This window comes from Xiphophorus maculatus, chromosome 14, assembly GCF_002775205.1.
Source record: "Xiphophorus maculatus strain JP 163 A chromosome 14, X_maculatus-5.0-male, whole genome shotgun sequence".
Classification (NCBI taxonomy): domain Eukaryota; kingdom Metazoa; phylum Chordata; class Actinopteri; order Cyprinodontiformes; family Poeciliidae; genus Xiphophorus; species Xiphophorus maculatus.
In genome coordinates, this window is record NC_036456.1 from 8,977,545 (window position 1) to 9,001,453 (window position 23,909).

At 36.4% G+C, this 23,909-nt stretch overlaps 1 protein-coding gene across 6 annotated transcripts; it reads right to left on the reverse strand.

The window, feature by feature from the left end:
* Positions 1–706: 706 nt before the first annotated feature.
* Positions 707–11,565, reverse strand: LOC111605765 (B-cell receptor CD22-like). Of its 6 annotated transcripts, none has more exons than XM_023346794.1 (13): positions 10,900–10,949; positions 7,792–7,833; positions 5,985–7,679; positions 5,615–5,881; positions 4,882–5,142; positions 4,479–4,754; positions 3,643–3,759; positions 3,470–3,485; positions 3,310–3,380; positions 2,893–2,943; positions 2,602–2,674; positions 1,181–1,222; positions 707–1,069 (listed from the first exon to the last, which is right to left on the reverse strand). In XM_023346794.1, exons 3-11 carry the CDS (start codon positions 6,046–6,048, stop codon positions 2,604–2,606), a joined length of 1,194 nt encoding a protein of 397 aa, XP_023202562.1. In that variant the 5' UTR covers positions 6,049–7,679; positions 7,792–7,833; positions 10,900–10,949; the 3' UTR covers positions 707–1,069; positions 1,181–1,222; positions 2,602–2,603. The 6 variants fall into 6 exon arrangements, with proteins under 6 accessions (XP_023202562.1, XP_023202564.1, XP_023202563.1 ...); XM_023346796.1 differs by having other exon boundaries at positions 3,310–3,377; positions 5,985–7,682; XM_023346795.1 differs by having other exon boundaries at positions 707–1,066; positions 5,985–7,682.
* Positions 11,566–23,909: the final 12,344 nt, after the last annotated feature.

Genomic DNA, 23,909 nt, shown 5'->3' on the forward strand with positions numbered 1-23,909 from the left:
CATTTTGTTCATTTTTTTCTATTTTATCTGCGCCATTCAAACACAGGAAGTGACATCGCTGCACAACAAGCCTGATTTCCTGGCCTGATAATGACATTCTGTGTGTCGGAGGAATATTCTTTACGTTTTATTTTGGCACAAGTTGCACTGAATTGATCAAAACAACCTAAAAAATTGTTTTTTATTTTGGAATTTAAAACCTCCGACTTCAGTCTTTTGTCTTTCACCATGGAGAACTGACACTTCCTGTCCACCTAACAGAAGCCATTTTGGGTTAAACTGCTTAATAAGGCTTTAAGCTTTAGTATAGGGCCTTTAATCAATTGTTTGACATGTTATTTTAATAAGTACACAATAAAATCACAATTTGTTTCACATGTTAACAACCTCATTGTTCATCTTGTTAAATCTTTCTGCAGATTGTGGAATCAATTTTAATACCAGTAAACTGACCAAGCAATGAAAGTCCACATGTAGGTTCATTTTCCACCAGTTTGAAAATAACTTATTCCATTCTTTCTGCTTTTAACTTGTAATGGACTGAATACTCATGTAGATATCATCTTGGACTGGAAACTTAAATACTATTTTCTGTTGACACTGAACAAAACTTTAAAACAGTCCAATCAACATCATTAATGTTTTACACACCATGCATTCATGAACTTTCACTCATTTTATTGAAAACAGGCACCGATATCCAAACTCTGTGACAATTTCGTATTTATTGCAAACATAGCATAACTGTAAAAGCTACAAATCCAGCTACGTAGGAAAGAACGGAGTTTGTAATTTTCATCTTTAATTTTATTTCACAAGAATCTTACAACATTTCAATTTATGAATGTGCGACCTATCCTATTTATGACATGAGCGAAAATGTAAAATTAGAGCGCATCTGATTCTTGAAGAGATATAGCATAATTAAATTATCTTTGGCATCTTAAAGCTGCAGAAATACAATAATCATCACAACATATAATGAAAACAGGGCAGCAGAATTGTCCAGTGTTGTTTCTGATCGTAAAATAATGTGGAGTATCTGTTGCTGCTGGACTCCAATCTCCTGCTGAGAGAGAGAGAGAGCATATATTTATAAAATTATCATGTGCTTTAATTTGTCCAAAAGAAACATCTTGGATAATAAAGTTTTTGCGTGAATGACGAGGATGTTATTTACCTTTTTGTTGTTCGGGTTACTAGTTCTCACCTTCACTGGGGTCTAAAACAGAAACCGGATATCAGAACAGTTTATTATTAAAAGGGGCAGTATTATTTTCCAGGCACACATTGTCATTGTATAACACAATCAAGCAAATATTTTACTTTTAGTTGTTATGAAAACGCATTTACATTTCAAATAAGACTTAAAAGAATTTTGACTTTGTAACTTAAAACCCTGGAATTGGGGCTGTGTCTCTTTAAGAAGCTCCTGCTTTTTCTGAAACCCCGCCTCCAGGAAACTCCGCCTCCTCATAACAACATCGCTTCTCTGTTAACCCTTTAACAACATTTTTATTAGTGTTGAACTGAGAAGTAGCTCATATAATGAGCTCAGGAGGTACCTATTCCAAAACACCCAGTGTTTGCCAATTGCTGCAGGCTAGTTTGAAGGAGCTGAGTGGAGGAGTTGTGGGGGAAGGGCTGCTCTGTGAGGAGGAAGCTCAGAAGTTTGGAAGCTGCAGCTCAGAGGAGGAGCTTCGTCTTGAAGGCGGAGCTAAGTCCACCAGGCATTTTGCACAGCTGAATGGTTGCCATGGGAGATTAAAAGATTTCTCAAACATGCATGAAAGAATCAAGGCAACACTCCAAGTACCGTATTTTCGGGACTGTAGAGCGCACCTCACTATAAGCCGCACAAACAAAGTTTAAAAAAAAAAAAAAAACGTGAAACGTACATATACTGTATATAAGCCACACTGGGTTATAAGCCACTGGTATCTCAGCCGCTTTCGGTTTTCCACACTACTGCAGCGGAGGCCTGCGTCCTTAATAAATCTGCTATTAAGGACGCAGCCCTTAATAGCTCCAACGCCGAACCATGGATTCATTCATGCCAAGCTCAGTGCAGCGGCTATTGATCTGATCGATAGCCTTCAACTTAAAACCGGCATCATATGAACTTTTTCGTGTTGTTTTCATGATGATTGGGTTTGAGTTTGAAAACATTTCTGTGTCGTGCCTGCTGCTAGCATGTGCTTGTTCTAAATGAAAATCAGTACTTTCTTCTTTGTTTTCCAATTTTGACTTCCAATGATTCACTTCGTGCTAAAGAGCCCCCTGGTGGTTGAAGAAAAATACACAGAAAAGCCTCACCAGGCTGTAAGCCGGATGGTTCAAGAATGTGGGGAAAAAAGTAACGGCTTATAGTCCGAAAAATACGATATGTATTTTAACGACAAAATACCATTTTAACAGCTTAAAAAGTCGACTTTACATAAAACTGCCCCTATAAAATCTGAATTGTGATCAATGTCCATCAGAAGGTGCTTGAGAATAACTAGAAAAGTCAAAAGTGGCAAGACAGTTAACCCTCCCAAAAAATAAATAAATAAATGCATTTATAGATAAAAGAATAATAACAATGATAATATCACTGACCTTCATGCTGAGCTTTTATGTCCTGGTCTCACATTAACGTAAACAGAACCTTCCTCTGGATTATGACACCTCTCTGTTAAAATGGCAACATGCATGAAAATTTAAATTTAAATTCACAATCTACTGAATGTTTACTAATAACTCATCTTTGTGAAGAGTTAAAGTTCAGAGTGTTTCACAGCATTGTGAAATTCATGTGTTTCTGAAATATTTCCGCATGTTGAATGAGCCGGCTTTAATCTCCTTAAATAACTTGAATGTTGCAGGTCGGCTTTAAAACATGAACGTTACCATTTCCAGTGGCTCCACTTGGATGTACCGTCTCATACAGAGAGGTGGTGCCTGCAGTAAACAAAAACATTTCAAGATTAAAGTTTGGATCTGAAAGCAATTATATTAATCATATTACTTTTATGTCTTACTCTTTCCATTGAATATAATCGTTTGTAATTTTGAACCATTTGCCCTGAACAAACTCATGCTAATGACATAACTGTATTTTATTATGTAGAGCAGCAGAGCCATGACTTTGGTGCATTAATTATGACAAAACGTTCAGCACAAAAAGTTCAATTATTAGAAATAATTAGCTCCATTTGGACTTTGAGCCTTTAAATATGTCTGTATATTTGCTTTTATAAAGATGAATCAACAAAAACATGAAAACAAATTATTATAAATAATAATGACATTTATTTAGTGACCAACCATGTAGCAGAGAGCTGTAAAGGTGACCTTCAGTCTGATCCACTCCATGATTGGTGGCAGAGCTCTGGCTGCTGAACAATTTAAAAATATTTAAGCGAATTAAAGGTGAAAGAATCAGAAGTTCATGTTTAAAATGAAAAGACAGATATTACAAACTGACCTGATGCAGCATAAAACTGTGGAAGATTGAAAAATGAATTGGCATCATTAACACCAGAATTAAACAGATGAAATGTATTTAAAAATTACAGATTTATGACACATTTTCTTATTTAATAAAGTATTTTTGGTGATGAAATAATCTGATCCGGTGTGAGAAGAAAATGTTCTCACCATTGGACCGTCTGTAGTGCCACAACAAGAGCAGGAGGACGATGAGAACGATTCCACTAAACGGTCCAACAATTAAGAGCAAAGGAAATGAAGAGCTGACTGGACTGGACACCATTACTGGAAAACATAAGTAATGTATTGTTAGTTATTATTATACCCTAAGACATGATTTCCTACTAAAGAATTTAAATGTGACATCAAGGTTGGACTCAGACATTCTCAGTCTCTGTATTGATTTTTCTCAAGCAGTTCAATGTTTTTACTGTCTAAACTGAATTAAATGGTTTAGATCTGCAGTTAAAAAAAGTCATGAAGCTTTGCTGTAGGAACGCTCACCTGTAAACATCTGTTAGACATGACGATAATGACATCAATAACTGTTTCGATTGCTAAAAATCTTTAAATGAGAAATGAAGCTATAACAGTCACTGTAAACAAGAAACACTAACAATGAATTAAATGTCTTTAGTGCTTTTGTAGCATTTATGCATCTTTTTAATAAAAACATTTGGATTGAAGTTTAAATGTGGAAAATGGACTATATTTTTGGTCACTAACATGTATGCTGACATACTATGATTTCTAATAGTAAATTATAGGGAAGATGGATAAAAACAGGTTTTGTTATCCATATATTCCTTTGATTCCAGGCAAGAGACAAGCAGGAAGTTTTAACCAACACTATTAACTCATTTCTTAGCTAGAATATTTATCAAACTCTGCAAACTGTATTTTTAATGATTACAAAAATAAATATTCAATGATCTACTATAACTTATTAGTACATTCAAGGAGATGCTTATCTGAGTTGGGCTGGCCCCAAAAATATGACTCACCTGACACAGACACTGGGATCTTTTCACTCCACTTTGTCACAGAAAACCAGTCGTCTCTGCGTCTACACTGACACATGTACTCTTCACTACTGGACTCATTAACACTGACAGTCAGGTGTTTATCATTTCCCACTTTTACAGTTTTCCCATCTCTCCTCCATTCACACGTCCACTCAGTGGTTTCTCCTCCCTGGACCTCACATGTCAGAGTGATCGACTCACCACTGAACATCTGAGGCCGGTTTGGTTGTCGAGTCACAACAACCTCATTGGAAACTGTTTCCATCAGATATGGACAGTTGAAAACAAACCAAAACATGAAAATAAATTAAAAACACCTCATGAGTTTAAGCTAAAGAGTAAAGAATAATCAACTGCATTTAAAATAAATAATTGAACTTACAGCTTATTGTGATGCTGACTTCGTCACTTACAAGACTTTGATAGTTTTCATTTGGTCTCATTCCCAGACATCGGTATATTCCTGCTTGTGCTACATTAATATCTCTGTTTTCTTCATCAGTGAGTTGAACTTCAGGTGTGTTTTTGGTCCTTATGTACCATTTGTATTTCCATCCAGCAGAGGGCAGAGAGCAGCTCAGTGTCACACTGCCCCCTACTGGTATGGTTGTAGGACCTGCAGTCTGTGTGGGTTTGGGTTGAGCTGATGTTAATGAAATGAAATAAAAACGTCAGTTAACACGTTTAGTTATTCTTCAGTCAGATTGAGATCAAATATTCAAATGTCTCATCATAATATATGACAAAAATCTATAACTGAGTTTCTCTAATGGGAATCACGTGTTATCTTGAAATAGTTATCTTAATTTAAAGACAGAAATAAAAACAGAGAAAAAACAAAAAAAACAATTTATGCTATTCTGTGATTAGCTCACCTAATGAAAAATAACATTATTGATAAAATAGTAAGTTTAATTGCATTTCATAGAATTTTGTTTTCTGTGGATGGGTGGGTTGAAACTGCTGAGGTTAAAATATAATTTTTCGAGGAACAACAAAAAAGCTTAAATGATTTTCTGCATATAGATTTAACTTACAGAGGAGTAAACATGTGTATTAGCTACACAACTCTCAATAATGTACAAATCTGGTTGAATAAGATCATTTGGACTCACCAGTAACAGTTAAAGAGACAGTATCACTGCACTTGGTATCACCAGAGCTCTTCCTGTGTCCACAGCACTGGTATTCATCACTGTGATCGATTTGGATAGGTAGTAATGTGAAGCTTTTTCGCGGGTTGGAGTGAAGAAATTGTTCTCCATTTTTTTTTATCTCATATTCCCAGTCGGTGTCTTTGCCTTCATTCATGTCACAAATGAACGTCACTCTCTCTCCAGGATGAAAAGTCGACCAGTTGGGATCAATAGTCAGAATTGTGCCTAAAACGCAGCACAACACATTTAGCACATTTATCATGCAGTTTATACAGACGTGGTTCATCCTGAGATTATAAATAAATATGAAGAATAAAAGAGAAAATACCTTCAGCATGTCCGCAGCAGAGAAGCGCATTCATCACTAAAATAAAACCTAAAACTTTTGTCATTATAAATGTTAAAAGTTCACAAACAAGCACAGAGTGTCGCTTCGTAACGTCCAGCTCTGACACTAACACGTTCTTTTCATATCACTGAAATGTCCGATCAGCAGGGCTAGTTTCCTGTTCTGTGAGGTCATGGTCACTTTTTTTATCTTCATCTGAAAAACATCATAGCTAAAGAATAAGTACTACCACAAATATCTTGACACTTCCCACACAGTGTTTTGACACTTAGTTTAACTTCCTTAAACTAAGGTGACTCATGAAAAGACACCCCAGTTAAACGGTTTTAGGTAACCATTTGTTTAAAGGTCATGTTCAGTTTAGCTTAAATTAAAAGATTTATTTGCTCAAAAACTAGAGGAAGATATGATGTGCAGAACAAACAAAAAATTCTCAAAAACCTAATGTATATAGGAGAGAATGAAGATAACAGATTTTGCAAATTATTACATTAGTGAACTTTCTAATATATAGAATTTTTCTCATTAAATAAAAGATTAGTTTAAAATTAAGTAAAAAAAAAAAACTACAAAAGAAGAGCAGTCCATGCACATACTGTCAAAAGTGAACATTTTGTTCATTTTTTTCTATTTTATCTGCGCCATTCAAACACAGGAAGTGACATCGCTGCACAACAAGCCTGATTTCCTGGCCTGATAATGACATTCTGTGTGTCGGAGGAATATTCTTTACGTTTTATTTTGGCACAAGTTGCACTGAATTGATCAAAACAACTTAAAAAATTGTTTTTTATTTTGGAATTTAAAACCTCCGACTTCAGTCTTTTGTCTTTCACCATGGAGAACTGACACTTCCTGTCCACCTAACAGAAGCCATTTTGGGTAAAACTGCTTAATAAGGCTTTACGCTTTAGTGCAGAGCTTTTAATCAATTGTTTGACGTGTTATTTTAATAAGTACACAATAAAATCACAATTTGTTTCACATGTCAACAACCTCATTGTTCATCTTGTTAAATCTTTCTGCTGATTGTGGAATCAATTTTAATACCAGTAAACTGACCAAGCAATGAAAGTCCACATGTAGGATCATTTTCCACCCGTTTGAAAAAACGTATTCCATTCTTTCTGCTTTTAACTTGTAATGGACTGAATACTCATGTAGATATCATCTTGGACTGCAAACTTAAATACTATTTTTTGTTAACACTGAACAAAACTTTAAAACAGTCCAATCAACATCATTAATGTTTTACACACCATGCATTCATGAACTTTCACTCATTTCATTGAAAACAGGCACCGATATCCAAACTCTGTGACAATTTCGTATTTATTGCAAACATAGCATAACTGTAAAAGCTACAAATCCAGCTGCGTAGGTAAAAACGGAGTTTGTAATTTTCATCTTTAATTTTATTACACAAGAATCTTACAACATTTCAATTTATGAATGTGCGACCTATCCTATTTATGACATGAGCGAAAATGTAAAATTAGAGCGCATCTGATTCTTGAAGAGATATAGCATAATTAAATCATCTTTGACATCTTAAAGCTGCAGAAATACAATAATCATCACAACATATAATGAAAACATGGCAGCAGAATTGTCCAGTGTTGTTTCTGACCGTAAAATAATGTGGAGTATCTGTTGCTGCTGGACTCCAATCTCCTGCTGAGAGAGAGAGAGGATATATTCATAAAATTATCATGTGCTTTAATTTGTCCAAAAGAAACATCTTGGATAATAAAGTTTTTGCATGAATGACGAGGATGTTATTTACCTTTTTGTTGTTCGGGTTACTAGTTCTCACCTTCACTGGGGTCTACAATGGAAACCAGAAATCAGAACAGTTTTTATTAAAAGGGGCAGTATTATTTTCCATGCACACATTGTCATTGTATAACACAATATGTTAACATAAAAACGTCAATTATTCAGTCAACACGAGTAGTTATTCATCAGTCTGGCAGACTGCAAATATACAAAGGTGTCATCATCAAGTATCTTATTAATAGTTATCTTAATTTAATTACCCAAACTCTTTGTGCACAAGGATTTCATTTAAAGTAGAATAAACATATAAAGTGACTTTTTAACTCCCTAAAGCAGTCAAGTTGAAAATCCATTTGGACTCACCAGTAACAGTTAAAGAGACAGTATCACTGCACTTGGTATCACCAGAGCTCTTCCTGAGTCCACAACACTGGTATTCACCACTGTGATCGATTTGGATAGGTAGAAATGTGAAGCTTTTGTACGGGTTGGAGCGAAGAAATTGTTCTCCATTTTTTTTTATCTCATATTCCCAGTCGGTGTCTTTGCCTTCATTGATGTCACAAATGAACGTCACTCTGTCTCCAGAATGAAAAGTCGACCAGTTGGGATCAATAGTCAGCACAGCATCTAAAATACAGCAAAACACATTTGGCACATTTATATGCTTATAATAGATTTTCATACATCAAATCAAAGAGGCATGCATATGTACCTCTTTTTGTGTGAATAAATAAAAGAACAATAAAATCAAGATACCTTCAGTATGTGCAGAGCAGAGGAGAGTATTCAGCAGTAAAATAAAGGCTAAAACCTTTGTCATTATCAACAAAAACAAAGTTCAGATAAATGAAAACAGTGCGTTTCACGCTAACATTCAGCACTGAAGCTTGACAGGCACATCCTCTTCATTATAAGTATATCTTATCTGTTTTCCATCAGAATGACATCAGAGGTTTCAGCTGATTTCTCTTCATCTGAGAAAAAAACATCATTCCTAAAATATAAGTACTAACACTTCTCACACAGGTAAAAAAAAAATGAGAGACTCACAAAATTAAGAAAAACGAACGATGTACCAGTACTTTAAATATCCATTTTCTCTGTATCAAGTGAGATTTCTCACAGTGTGTTTATCGGTATGTTCAAGTTCTATAATCCCACAATGGAGGCTGAGAATGGACATATTTTCTCAGAGACTAAAGCAATAGAAATTAATAAAATGTGCTCAAATATTTTAAATAGGAGTTGTGTGTGTGTGTGTCGGGGGGGGGGGGGGGGGGGGGGGCAGCATCACCAAACTGGCCCATTTGCATCATTCAAACACAGGAAGTTAAGCCTGACATATGGAATGGACTGAACTTATATAGCGCTTTTCCAGTCATTTTTGACCACTCAAAGCGCTTTACACTAGAGTCACATTCACGCAGTCGCACTCACAAACACACACACATTTATACACCGATACGCAGATCGGTAGGCAATTTGGGGTTAAGTGCCTTGCCCAGAGGTACATCGACGTGTGGCAGGAGGAAGCTGAAATCGAACCTACAACCTTCCGATCGCAAGACGACTACTCTACCAAAGAGCCACAGTCGCCCATAGGCAGAGAATAACGTCTCAAACCACATAATGACCTTATTTTTTCCGGAGAAATATTTTTTATTTTTTATCTTGACGCAAGTTGCGGCAAATATGCTTAAAAAAAAAAAAAAGAGAGAAAAAAGTGTGTTTTAACGTGGAAAAATAGCACTTCTGTTCACATAACACAAAAACACTTTTCTTATTTATTTTTATATTTCAGGGCAGAGCCTATCATCAGATGTTTTAGTTGTTTTATTTATTAAAAACAAGTGAAATAAAAGTCATATGATTTGTAGTTAAGCACTCCAAAATGATTAAAGCTTCCTGCAGATTGTATTACATGTTGGGCTGGTCCTGATGAAAAAAAAAAATCATGACTCACCTGACACAGACGCTGGGATCTTTTCACTCCACTTTGTCTCAGAATACCAGTCGTCTCTGCGTCTACACTGACACCTGTACTCTTCACTACTGGACTCATTAACACTGACAGTCAGGTGTTTATTATTTCCCACTTTTACAGGTTTCCCATCTCTCCTCCATTCGTACGTCCACTCAATGGTTTCTCCTCCCTGGACCTCACATGTCAGAGTGATCGACTCACCACTGAACATCTGAGGCCAGTTTGGTTGTCGAGTCACAACGACCTCATTGGAAACTGTTTCCATCAGATATGGACAGTTGCAAAACAAACCAAAACATAAAAATAAATTAAAAACACCTCATGAGTTTAAGCTAAAAAGTAAAGAATAATAAACTGCATTTAAAATAAATAATTGAACTTACAGCTTATTGTGATGCTGACTTCGTCACTTACAAGACTTTGATAGTTTTCATTTCCTCTCATTCCCAGACATCGGTATATTCCTCCTTGTGCTACATTAATATCTCTGTTTTCTTCATCAGTGAGTTGAACTTCAGGTGTGTTTTTGGTCTTTCTGAACCATTTGTATTTCCATCCACCAGCAGAGGGCAGATAGCAGCTCAGTGTCACACTGCCCCCTACTGGTATGGTTGTAGGACCTGCAGTCAGTGTGGCTTTGGGTTGAGCTGATGTTAATAAAATGAAATAAAAACGTCAGTTAACACGTTTAGTTATTCTTCAGTCAGATTGAGATCAAATATTCAAATGTCTCATCATAATATATGACAAAAATCTATAATTGAGTTTCTCTAATGGGAATCACATGTTATCTTGAAATAGTTATCTTAATTTAAAGACAGAAATAAAAACAGAGAAAAAACAAAACAAAACAAAAAAAATAATTTATGCTATTCTGTGATTAGCTCACCTAATGAAAAATAACATTATTTATAAAATAGTAAGTTTAATTGCATTTCATAGAATTTTGTTTTCTGTGGATGGGCGGGTTGAAACTGCTGAGGTTAAAATATAATTTTTCGAGGAACAAAAAAAAGCTAAAATGATTTTCTGCATATAGATTTAACTTACAGAGGAGTAAACATGTGTATTAGCTACACAACTCTCAACAATGTACAAATCTGGTTGAATAAGATCATTTGGACTCACCAGTAACAGTTAAAGAGACAGTATCACTGCACTTGGTATCACCGGAGATCTTCCTGAGTCCACAACACTGGTATTCATCACTGTGATCGATTTGGATAGGTTGTAATGTGAAGCTTTTGTGCGGGTTGGAGCGAAGAAATTGTTCTCCATTTTTTTTAATCTCATATTCCCAGTCGGTGTCTTTGCCTTCATTCATGTCACAAATGAACGTCACGCTCTCTCCAGGATGAAAAGTCGACCAGTTGGGATCAATAGTCAGAATTGCGCCTAAAACGCAGCACAACACATTTAGCACATTTATCATGCAGTTTATACAGACGTGCCTCATCATGAGATTATAAATAAATATGAAGAATAAAAGAGAAAATACCTTCAGCATGTCCGCAGCAGAGGAGTGCATTCATCACTAAGATAAAACCTAAAACGTTTGTCATTATTAATGTTAAAAGTTCACAAACAAGCACAGAGTGTCGCTTCGTAACGTCCAGCTCTGACACTAACACGTTCTTTTCATATCACTGAAATGTCCGATCAGCAGCGCTAGTTTCCTGTTCTGTGAGGTCATGGTCATTTTTTTTATCTTCATCTGAGAAACATCATAGCTAAAGAATAAGTACTACCACAAATATTTTGACACTTCCCACACAATGTTTTGACACTTAGTTTAACTTCCTTAAACCAAAGCATAATTAAATCATCTTTGGCATCTTAAAGCTGCAGAAATACAATAATCATCACAACATATAATGAAAACATGGCAGCAGAATTGTCCAGTGTTGTTTCTGATCATAAAATAATGTGGAGTATCTGTTGCTGCTGGACTCCAATCTCCGGCTGAGAGAGAGAGAGAAAGAGAGAGCATCCATTTTCTCTGTATCAAGTGAGATTTCTCACAGTGTGTTTATCGGTATGTTCAAGTTCTATAATCCCACAATGGAGGCTGAGAATCGACATATTTTCTCAGAGACTAGATTAAAGCAATAGAAATTAATAAAACGTGCTCAAATATTTTAAATAGGAGTTGTGTGTGTGTGCGTGTGTGTGTGTGTGTGTGTGGGGGGGGGGGGGGGGGGCAGCAGCACCAAATTGGCCCTTTGTATCATTCAAACACAGGAAGTTAAGCATTTAACCATAAAGCCTGACATAGGCAGAGAATAACGTCTCAAACCACATAATGACCTTATTTTTTCCGGAGAAATATTTTTTATTTTTTATCTTGAAGCAAGTTGCGGCAAATATGCTTAAAAAAAAAAAGAGAGAAAAAGTGTGTTTTAAAGTGGAAAAATAGCACTTCTGTTCACATAACACAAACACACTTTTCTTATTTATTTTTATATTTCAGGGCAGAGTCTATCATCAGATGTTTTAGTTGTTTTATTTATTAAAAACAAGTGAAATAAAAGTCATATGATTTGTAGTTAAGCACTCCAAAAATGATTAAAGCTTCCTGCAGATTGTAGAATAACTTTTCCTACCATGATGTACAATTGTTCTCCAACTTGAAGCAGGGTTGGTGGAGGAGTGATGATTTATGTTTGTTCTGGAGGTTAGTTAGCTTATAAAATCTAAAATGTTTTACATATTTGTTAAAACTGTCACGATGTCCTGACAGTAGAATATGAGACAGATATTCTGTGAAAAATATAAAAATAAATCAAGATAATCTGCCTCCTACCAGTGGTCCTACTGCCATATTCGTCTCTACAATAAATAAATTCAAACATAATTAAATTGAAAAAATTTTTATTAAACATCAACTGTCTCAACCTCACCAGAGCTCTGTCTTTCACTTAAATCAACAGACGTCCTTGATATCAAAACAATCGTTACGGTTTCTTATAAACATTAAATCGCATGTTTTGGCTTTCTTTTTTTTCTGCGTTTTGAGCTCATCGAGTTTCGTAACATTTCCCACTTCTTCATTTTTACATTTCCCACTTCTTCATTTTAGCTTGACCAAAGAACATTTCAACATTTCCTATCAACTTAACTAGAATTTCTCGCCCAATCGACTCCAATCAGCAGGAAATGAAGAACAAATGCGATCAGATATTTCAAGTTTTGGTTGTAAAGTATATTTACACCTTACGATCACTTATGAATGAACTTTTCACTCCTTAGGAGTTGAGTAAAAAAATGTGTTCATGTTACACTGAACTACTGACAAAAGATAAAACAGAAATCTGAAAGGTAAATAAACATGTCAGTGGTTTTGAATTCATTTGAAAGAAAAGTCTGACTCATGAATCCAGAGATACTCGACTTGGTGCCCCAATTCAAGTAAAATAACTTTAACTTTTACTAATAATTCCATTAATTGAAGATAAACACTATCTTACCACTGAATACTTCTTGTGAAAATGTATGTGTGCTTTTCAGTCTCATTGGTGTATTTATATATGTTGTTTGTCACTGTGGTTTCTTCTCTTTTTTTCTCTCTTTCTGCAGAAACAGTTTCCTAATGTGATACATTCTCTCTTCCTTTCTTTCTTTCTTTTTATCTCCCTACTTTCCTTTAAACGTTTTGCCAGTCCTCTCTTCGTTTCTTTTTTCACTTTTTTACCCTTTCGTGTCTCTGTGTCCACTGCATTTGAAATAAAACGCAATGCAATTTCTAACCGAAGAAGAACAACAGTGGAGGAGAGTTTGGCCACTGTACCTTAGGTTTTTATAAATTCTGATGCCTATTTCAACTCATGTCCATCCATCCATCCATTTTATTCTGCTTATCCGAGGTCGGGTCACGGGGGTAGCAGCTTCAAAAGGGAGGCCCAGACTTCCCTCTCCCCGGCCACTTGTTCCTCCGAGGGAATCCCGAGGCGTTCCCAGGCCAGCCGAGAGACATAGTCCCTCCAGCGTGTCCTGGGTCTTCCCCAGGGCCTCCTCCCGGTGGGTCATACCCAGAACGCCTCACCAGGGAGGCGTCCAGGAGGCATCCTGACCAGATGCCAGAGCCACCTCAACTGGCTCCTCTCGACGTGAAGGAGCAGTGGCTCTACTCTGAGTTTCTCCCGAATGACTGAGCTTCTCACTCTATCCCTAAGGGAGAGCCCAGACACCCTACGGAGAAAACCCATTTTGGCCGTTTGTATCCGCAATCTCGTTCTTTCGGTCATGACCCAAAGCTCATGGCCATAGATGAGGGTGGGAACGTAGATCGACTGGCAAATCGAGAGCTTCGCTTTTTGACTCAGCTCTCTCTTCCCCACGATGGACCGGTACAGCGCCCACTTGACGACAGAAGCTGCGCCAATCCGCCTGTCAACCTCCTTCTCCCTTCTTCCCTCATTCATGAAGAAGATCCCAAGATCTCCTCCACTTGGGGCAGGCTCAAGACCATGGCCTCGGATTTGGAGGCACTGATCCCCATCCCGGCCGCTTCACACTCGGCTGCAAACTGCTCCAGCGAGAGCTGCAGATCATGACCTGATGAAGCCAATAGGACCACATCATCCGCAAAAAGCAGAGATCCTAAAACCACCAGAATGGATCCCCTCAACACCTTGGCTGCGCCTAGAAATCCTGTCCATGAAAGTGATGAACAGAATCGGTGACAAAGGGCTGCCCTGGCAGAGTCCAACTCTCACTGGAAACGAGCCCGACTTACTGCCGGCAATGCAGACCAGACTCTGACACCAGTCATACAGGGACCTGACAGCCTGTATCAAAGGGCCCGGTACCCCATACTCCCGGAGAACCCCCCACAGGCCTCCCCGAGGGACACGGTCGAATGCCTTCTCCAAGTCCACAAAACACATGTAGACCGGTTAGGCGAAATCCCATGCACCCTCCAGGACCCTGCCAAGGGGGTAGAGCTGGTCCAGTGTTCCACACTTGTGACCCCTCCATAATTAGAGCACACCCTCCGGTCCCCCTTTTTGAACAGGGGGACCACCACCCCAGTCTGCCAATCCAGGGGAGCTGCCCCTGATGTCCATGCAATATTGCAGAGTCGCGTCAGCCAACACAACCCTACAACATCCAGAGCTTTAAGGAACTCCGGGGGGATCTCATCCACCTCCAGGGCCTTGCCACCGAGGAGCTTTTTAACCACCTCATGACCTCATCCCCAGAGATTGGAGAGCCCAACCCAAAGTCCCCTGGCTCAGTTTCCTCATTGGAAAGCATGTTGGTGGGATTGAGGAGGTCTTCAAAGTATAGGGTTAGGGTTTAACATCACCATCCCCACTATAAACAGTGTGGTGCTGTACTGCTTCCCCCTCCTGAGATGCCGGATGGTGGACCAGAAACTGTTTGTGTAGAAATATACATATTTCTATACCACTACATGTAATTAAAATAAGTCTAATAGCATGAGGACAAGTTACAGTAAAAACAAAGCAAGACAGCTAGAACTAACTGTACCTGTTTTCATGTCGGAGCCAACAGCGCCCTCTTGTGGATCATGTGGATCTTCTGTTGAGATGGTTAAAAAAACACAAACCTGAAGGTTAAACCCCGTTCTGACTGAGTTATGTTCTGCTGCTGTAAATCAAATGTCTTACTCATCGTCCCAACATTTTTCCCTTCAATCTGGGAGTACACAGTGTTTATGGATTTATCTGTAAAGAAAATAATCAAGGATTATACAGTTACACAACATTAGGCCTTCTAGGTGACCAATTGGCAGCATTCTTAACTACTTTACTTTGACAATAATGGTCCACTGATCTTATTGACATCACAAGATTTCGAAGTTACAAAGTTGGGCCTACGGGTAATGGGATTCATTAAAAATGTATTTAAACAATTCCAACAGTACAATGAGGACTTCTTTTTCAGAAAACACACAACAATCTGAGAATGTAAAATGTTATGACTCTTAATTCATCGCAGAGTAAAACCGGAAGGCATGCAGCCAGTAGCTTTACAAGCCCATATTTGTAACCCCTCTCTGACTTTTAGGTTTAGTCCCAACATGGTTGGAGCAATAATATTTTGGAGTGGGTAATTCAGAGTCCTGATGTAATAACTGTGGAGATTCTCTGGAGGGAGCTAAAGATTAGGATTAAGGTGACGACAAGGTGCCATTACAATTTAAATACTCTGAGTTCATCACCATTGATAAATCTTTAAAATAGGAGTGGAAACACACAAAACCTGGTCAGCAAACCATGAGAAGGGTTTTATTATCAGTACCTGCAGATCCTTTTTTCACAATAGTGTAAACAGTGACCACTTCTGGACCAACACAAAGTCCTGTTGAGTCGAAAAAAAACCCCCAAAAAACCCCACCAAAACAAAGATCAAACCAGCTGTATGTAACCAGTATGTAACTTTTTATTAAACTATATATATATATATATATATATATATATATATATATATATATATTTGTGTTTTTATCTACTTAAATAAAAACACACACACACACTCCTACTTATGTCGTGACAATTTAATGTAAGATAGATGAAGTGGAAAAAAAACAAAAAAAAACAAGCTCCTCTGCCTTTTCCCAGTGCTAACACCAAGAATACATCACTGAGTCAGAAACAACCAATCAGAGCTAGGAGGAGGGTCTTAGTGTTGTCAATCGCTCTCTTGCTACCACCAATGCTAATGCTACTTTCACAGCCACAGATGAAGGTGGATGGCCTTTTTTCCAAACAGTATGTTTTTCCACCATCGGCACATTGAGCAGTATTGATTGACAGCACTAAGACCCTCCTCCTAGCTCTGATTGGTTGTTTTTGACTGGGAGCGGTGCATTTTTAGAATAAAATGGGATTTATTAAAATATTACATTTAATTTACAATTAATGTTAAATTGTTCATTTTCTCATTTGTTTGTGCTGCAGTAAAACAATTAAGACCATTAGGAAACACTACTATTTAATGAATATCTGAATTACATCACTGTGTTGTAGAAACTATGTCATTTATTCATGTTTATACATTTGTACATGTATATACTTATGCACATTTCTATAAAAACCGGCTTCAATATACAAACTGCGTCACAGTCTTGTATTTATTATGAACAGCACAGTTGTAAAAGCTATGCTGCTTAAAACCTTTGAAAAGTCTGCTTTAGAAATGTAAAATAAACCCACCGGACAATAAAGACTTGAAATGAAAGATGATAATATTTAGCCTAAGCCAGAGTCCAAGACAGAAACTGGAGCCACATTAGAAGATAAAATGATCAGTAACAATCTAATCAATCAGGTGTTTATCTGACCTTCATGCTGAGCTGTAATTATCTGGTCTCACATTAATGTAAACAGAACCTTCTTCTGGATCAGGAGGTCTAAAGTAGATGTAAAAAAATGTCAAAGAAAAGTTTGTATCTGAATGCAATTATCAATCAATCAATCAATCAAATTTTATTTGTATAGCACATTTCAGCAGCAAGGCATTTCAAAGTGCTTTACATCATATCAAACACAGAATCACAATGCAATATAGAATCAATCATTAAGTCAAGTTCCATCAATAAATTTGTAATTGATTACATTTCAAATACAATTCTAAACAGGTGGGTTTTCAGTTGAGATTTAAAGGAAGTCGGTGTTTCAGCTGTTTTACAGTTTTCTGGAAGTTTGTTCCAGACTTGTGGTGCATAGATGCTGAAAGCTGCTTCTCCTCGTTTGGTTCTGGTTCTGGGGATGCAGAGCAGAACCAGAACCAGAAGACCTGAGAGGTCTGGAAGGTTGATACAATAAAAGCAGATCTTTAATGTATTGTGTTGCTGAGCCGTTCAGTGATTTATAAACTAACAACAGTATTTTAAAGTCTATTCTTTGAGCTATAGGGAGCCAGTGGAGGGACTTTAAAACTTTAAAAGAGACATTGGAAATATTCACCCCCTTACTGATAACCAGGTCCAGTGTGTGTTGCTTGTTTGACATGTTGCGTTAGACCAAAAGTCTGTAAAATATTAGAAAGTTTTTTTGCCCCTCTGTCTTGGGGGTTGTCAACATGAATGTTGAAATCACCGACAATTATTAAACAATCATAATCAATACATATGAGAGATAAAAGCTCATTCAAGTTAGTAAAGAAATTTTCCATGTATGTTGGAGTTTTGTATGAAGTTAGTGTCAAAGTTAGTTTGTGGCCTTTAACCTCAATTCCAAGATACTCAAAACAGGCGAAGTGACCCAAGGAAAGTTTACTACAATTTATGGTATTCTTAAATACTGAAGCCACGCCTCCTCCTTTTTTATGTTTTCTATTCTCACTGAAGAAACTGTAGTTTGGAGGCGGTGATTCAATTAGTACGATCGGTTCATTATTGTCATTCAACCATGTTTCTGTCAGAAACATAACATTGATATTAAGCTCAGTGATGAAATCATTAATGAATAGAGCTTTAGCACAGAGAGATCTGGCATTTAAAAGAGCTAGTTTAAGTGACTTGGAGGCCAAAAGTTCTTCAGTCTGAGGTTTGATTTAGGTCCGCTGAATTTTTGTTTCTGTTTTTTGTAAATTTTCTTCTAGTGATCCGGACAGGTAATGTCCTCTTTCACAGTTAAGTAAATTAATAAGATCTATTTTGTAGATGCTCGGATACTATGTTTATCATTTCATTCCTGATGGGGATAATTGTGAGCTTGTTACAACTTTGAATTGTTTTTATGAACCAAACTCATGGTTATAATATAATTATATGTTGTCATACTGAGCAGCAGAACCATAATATCTGTAGATTAATTCTGACATAAAAATTAAGCTCAGCAAACAAAATATTCAGGTGTTTCACTTTGTTGTTTTGTGTTTGTCAGAAGGAATGACTCTTAAAGTAGACACTTTGATATTTTTATACATTTAATAAAACTGTTTTATTATGAAGAAAAAAGTTACAACAAAGTGATGTTATGTCCAAATTAATACTGATGTTTATTCTGTGACTAACCATGCAGCAGAAAGCTGTAATCACTTTCAGTCTGGTTCACTCCATGATTAGTGGTCGGCCTCTGGCTGCTGCTTTCAGACTGAAATGACCTAAAAATATTAAAGTGGATAAAATTTAACTATGAAACAAAGATCAAGAGTTTATGACTATGATGAAAGAACAGATATTTCATTCTGACCTGATGCAGCTCAAATCTGGAGAAGATAAAAAAAGCCATTTAGATCATCGACAACAGAATTAAATTGATGAACCGAATTTCAAAAGTCATATTTTAATACACGTGATTCAATAACACATTATTTCAGGTTAGAAGCAATAAAATGAGAAGAAAATGTTCTGACCTTTGGACCGTCTGCAGCGCCACAACAAGAGCAGGAGGACAATGAGAACGATTCCACTAACTGGTCCAACGATCAACATCACAGGAAATGAAGAGATGACAGGACTGGATACAGTTACTGGAAAAACAATAAATCATAAAACATTTATTTTAGTCCTCATTTTATTCAACAGCAACAGAAACATTTTATTAGTGTGTTATTAAATTACAAACTGCAGCTTTAACTTGATATTGTTAAATTGTGATTCTATGTAATGAAGTAATAAAAACATCTGTTCAGCTCAGAGGACAGATCTATCCCACCTGGTGGGTTTAACAGGGTGCAGGTCATTTTTCTGACTTTTATTTGTACAATGCACAATATTGTAACGACTATTTTATTGTGTTTATATGTCTATAATTATAAGACATTCCTCTAGTTATTATCTTTCATTAGAGCCTCAGTGATGACTGTATGTTGAATCACTGAGGAGTTTCAGTCATTTGAAGTTTATATATCAGACGTTGTCCAGTTGTTGTCCAGATGTGCCATTTCTCTAATGAAATTTCACATTAAGTATCTGGAGAACATAGAAAAACACTCACACACATGAACATGTCCATTTTTTTTTTTTGCACGATTTTGATCAATTTTTAAATCCACAAACAGAATACTTAATTCTACATTTTCATTTTATTGTCCAGTCCAAACATTCAACACTCAATGTTACATAGAAATAGACATGAAAAGTTTTGGCAAAGCAAAAAGTTTCTAATTTGTTTGTGTCACAAACTTAATATCTGCATATTAATTACAGTTGAAGGATTTTTGACTGCAAAAATAAAAATATATAAACATCTTATTTGACATTTTGACATCGTAAGAGACCAAGCTTTTGCATTTACTCCAAATGGTTCAAGAACAGCAGCTGCTTTAATTTGGTTAAACCTTTTTCAGGCGTTTTTGATCATTTAGATGTGGCTGTTACAAACTGTGGTTATTGAGTGGTGAGGACGACGCGGTGGACCCAGGTTGTAGAGCAAATGATGATGGTTTTAATGAAGAAATCACAAAATACAAAGTCCAGGCAGCACAGGTGAGCAATAAGGCAAAGAGCTCAAACACTGGTAGCAACTGGAATACAAACTGGACTCGAACGAGGGAAAGGTAGACGACACATGACTTTAGACTTTAGACTAGGACCCGACAGGGAAACACAGATGGGATTAAATACACAGGGAAGGTAATCAGGGAACAATAGAGACAGCTGGGAGCAATAATGGCCAGAGAGACAGGAACTAAATTAACACACAGAGAATAAAACCACATCCTCACAGTGGCCAGTTAGAAAATGTTTTACTCTAATTTTGCTGAAAAAAGTTATCTACTGTTATTTTGAGGTAGTAGTGATGTAACTGTATCAGAGATCATAATATCATAAGAAACTAATATGAGTGAATATTGATGTTATTAAAGGAATCCTGCTGCATTTAGTTTTGCTGATCTATCCTCACAGTTCAGACCAGGTCAAACAAACTTGTATCACAACAATGAGCTGCTTAATCTAAACAAAAAGACATTTAAAGAGAAATCTGACTAAAATAGTTCAACACTCAACTTGTTAACTCCTAGAACTTTTCTGTTTTATTCTTTAGATAAATAAACAACTTTGGGAACAATGTGCACATAGCAACACAAACTATAACAGTTGTGGTTTTATTATTGTAACTTGTTAAAGGAAGTGAACAATAAAAATCAGCTCCTTGTTTTCTGCAGTTAAAAATTCATAACTCAAATTAGGCCTAGTCAGTTTTATTCTGGTCTGTCCAGGGAAGAAACTTCATTTAATCCAACATATCAGGAAAACATTTTTTCTACAATCTGTTCAGAAAAAAACAACAATTAAATCACCTGTTATGGTTTCACTCCACTGTGTTGAAGAATACCAGTCATCTCTGATTCTACACTGACACATGTAGTTTCCACTGCTGGACTCAGAGACATTGAAAGTCCAGTCTTACTGTCTGTCCACTGTATTATTGACCCAGATCTCCTCCATTCACACGTCCACTCAGTGGTTTCTCCTCCCTGGACCTCACATGTCAGAGTGATCGACTCACCACTGAAGATATGAGAACCGTTTGGTTGTCGAGTCACAAAAACCTTGTTGGAAACTGTTTACATCAGATATGGGCAGAAAAATTAAATCACATGAGAAATTTTAATTTCATAGTTTTAGTTTCAAACAGTCTTATAGAAAAAACTTACACATTATTTCAATGATGTTCTCAAGGCTTGAATGACTGTAGAATGAGGGATTTTCCTCTCTTTCCATCACACTTATAGATTCCTCCTTGTGTCACAGTTGATTTCTCTGTTTCTTCATTATTTCTGCTGAATTCAACAAAAGAAGAATCTGAGGTCCGCCTGAACCATTTGTACTTCCATCCAGCAGAGGGCTCCACTGAGCAGCTCAGTGTCACACTGCCCCCTACTGGTATGGTTGATGAACCTGCTGTCAGTTTGGCTCCAGGTTTATCTCCCTGTTAACATGAATTAAAATTGGTTAATTTTCAATAATTTAAAAAAACATACAAGTCTTGTAGCAGAACAAGCTACAGACTCGTTAACTGAAATAAATGAGTAGATCGGAAAATTACTGAAAATATGTCAACAATGTAGAACTTCATTAATATGAATTATTCTGGTAGTTATTCATCGTGTTCAGCCATACAGATTAACAACCAGCCTCTGATTATTGTGAGACTTCACAAAAGAAACCTGATATAGAAACTTTTTCTAATAGAAAGGTTCAATCTGTGTGTGTGTGTTTGTAATGTGAGTGTGGGAGTTAAGCATTAATTCTGACAACTCAACTATGGACTAAATCAGCCACATTTTCATTTACAAGTGTCAACTACTTGATACAGACAGTCTGATGGTTTTCACTCCTCTGTGTTGAAGAATACCAGTCATCTCTGCTTCTACACTGAACATGTGTAGTTTCCACTGCTGGACTCAGAGACAATGAAAGTCCAGTCTTTACTGTCTGTCTTGTGTATTATTGACCCAGATCTCCTCCATTCACACGTCCACTCAGTGGTTCCTCCTCCCTGGACCTCACATGTCAGAGTGATCGACTCACCACTGAACATCTGAGGCCAGTTTGGTTGTCGAGTCACAAAAACCTTGTTGGAAACTGTTTACATCAGATAAGAAGAGAAAACTCAAATCACATGAGAAATATTAATTCATACTTTTAGTTTCTAAAAGTCTTTAAAAATCTTACACCTTATTTCAATGATGTTCTCAGGCTTGAATGACTGTAGAATGAGGGATTTCCTCTCTTTCCATCACACTTATAGATTCCTCCTTGTGTCACAGTGATTTCTCTGTTTTCTTCATTATTTGTGTTGAATTCAACAAAAGAAGTGACTGAGGTCCGTCTGAACCATCTGTACTTCCATCCAGCAGAGGGCTCCACTGAGCAGCTCAGTATCACACTGCCCCCTACTGGTATGGTTGTTGAACCTGCTGTCAATGTGGCCATGGGTCTGTCTGATGTTATAAAAACAAATATTTGATTTTATATAAAATACTGCAATTAAAAGCTTATTAAAGAGTGATGCTTCTCTCAGAAAAGTAAATATGTGAAAAATCTGTAAATGCATTTTATTGTCATCTTTGCTTATTATAGATACTTTTTAGAAAGTAAAATAGAAAAAGAATTAGTTTGAAATTGTTTAATTAAATAACATGAAAGAGTTCATTCTCTTTTCTGAAAAGATAATGTGGTTAACTCTACAATTAAGCAAATCTATATTCACATTAAGGTAAATAATATTTTCTTTGTTTTGTTGCTCTTTTTGAAATTTGTGTCTCACTTGACTTTATAAAAATCAAACCCAGTAATTATGTATGTGTCATATTTCAGACACTATTTTATCAACAAAAAAATCTGCTTGAAATAATGAAATAAAATACAGATAGCAAATGCATGTTTTTTTTTAGGGCTGATATAAAACTTTGTAATTCTTTAAAATATTCAGGTCTTACCTGAGACAGTAACAGTGACAGTTTTACTGCACTTATTGTCAGATGAACCCTTCCAGCATACACAGCACTGAAATTCATGTCTATAACTAGTAGATATACGTTGAAAACTGAAACGTTTATCTGACTGATAGGGAACAAATTCTTGACCATTCCTTTAAAGCCGGTATTTCCAGTCAGTGTCTCTTCCTACATTCATGTCACAGATAAATGTAACAATCTCTCCATCATAAAAATTCAACCAGTTGGGTTCAACAGTCAGCACAGGATCTATAACAGAACCAACATTCAGCAAGTTTCTTTTGATTTATAACAAAACACATCAAGATAAAAATTAAAAGATAAACACAGAATAATATCTGATATAAAAGATAAACTGGATTCTGTTCCTGAGAGGATAAATTATTAAAAACAGATTAAAGGCTGAAATTACCAAGAGTTTGTCCACAGCAGAGCAGTGTGTTCAGCACTGAAATAAAGGTTGAAAGTTCATCAGCATAAATAATAAATTAATTAAATTAAATCAAAAATATTTGCCAAACCCTCACACTCAGCTATGACTCTGTTTACCTGTTAAATAAATGCAACTATGATAAATATATTGAGTATTTATTTGTTCTGATAAGAATAAGATCAAATGTTTTAGTTTATTGTTGTTTTTCTGATGAGTTAAAACTTCATTTATAAACTTCACATCCTGACTGAAGACAGAACATCTGCAGACGTTCTGCACGGCTACGGAAACTTCACACTCATCTCTACTGGTAAAAACGGATAAA

Bases quoted from the DNA above. Each gene is read 5' to 3' on its own strand.
- LOC111605765 (XM_023346794.1), bottom strand. From the start codon at position 6,048: ATGACAAAAGTTTTAGGTTTTATTTTAGTGATGAATGCGCTTCTCTGC. The intron at 5,882-5,984 runs GTATTTTCTCTT...GCTGCGTTTTAG, and splicing joins CTGCTGCGGACATGCTGAAG to GCACAATTCTGACTATTGAT. The intron at 5,143-5,614 runs GTGAGTCCAAAT...CATTAACATCAG, and splicing joins TGTCTCTTTAACTGTTACTG to CTCAACCCAAACCCACACAG.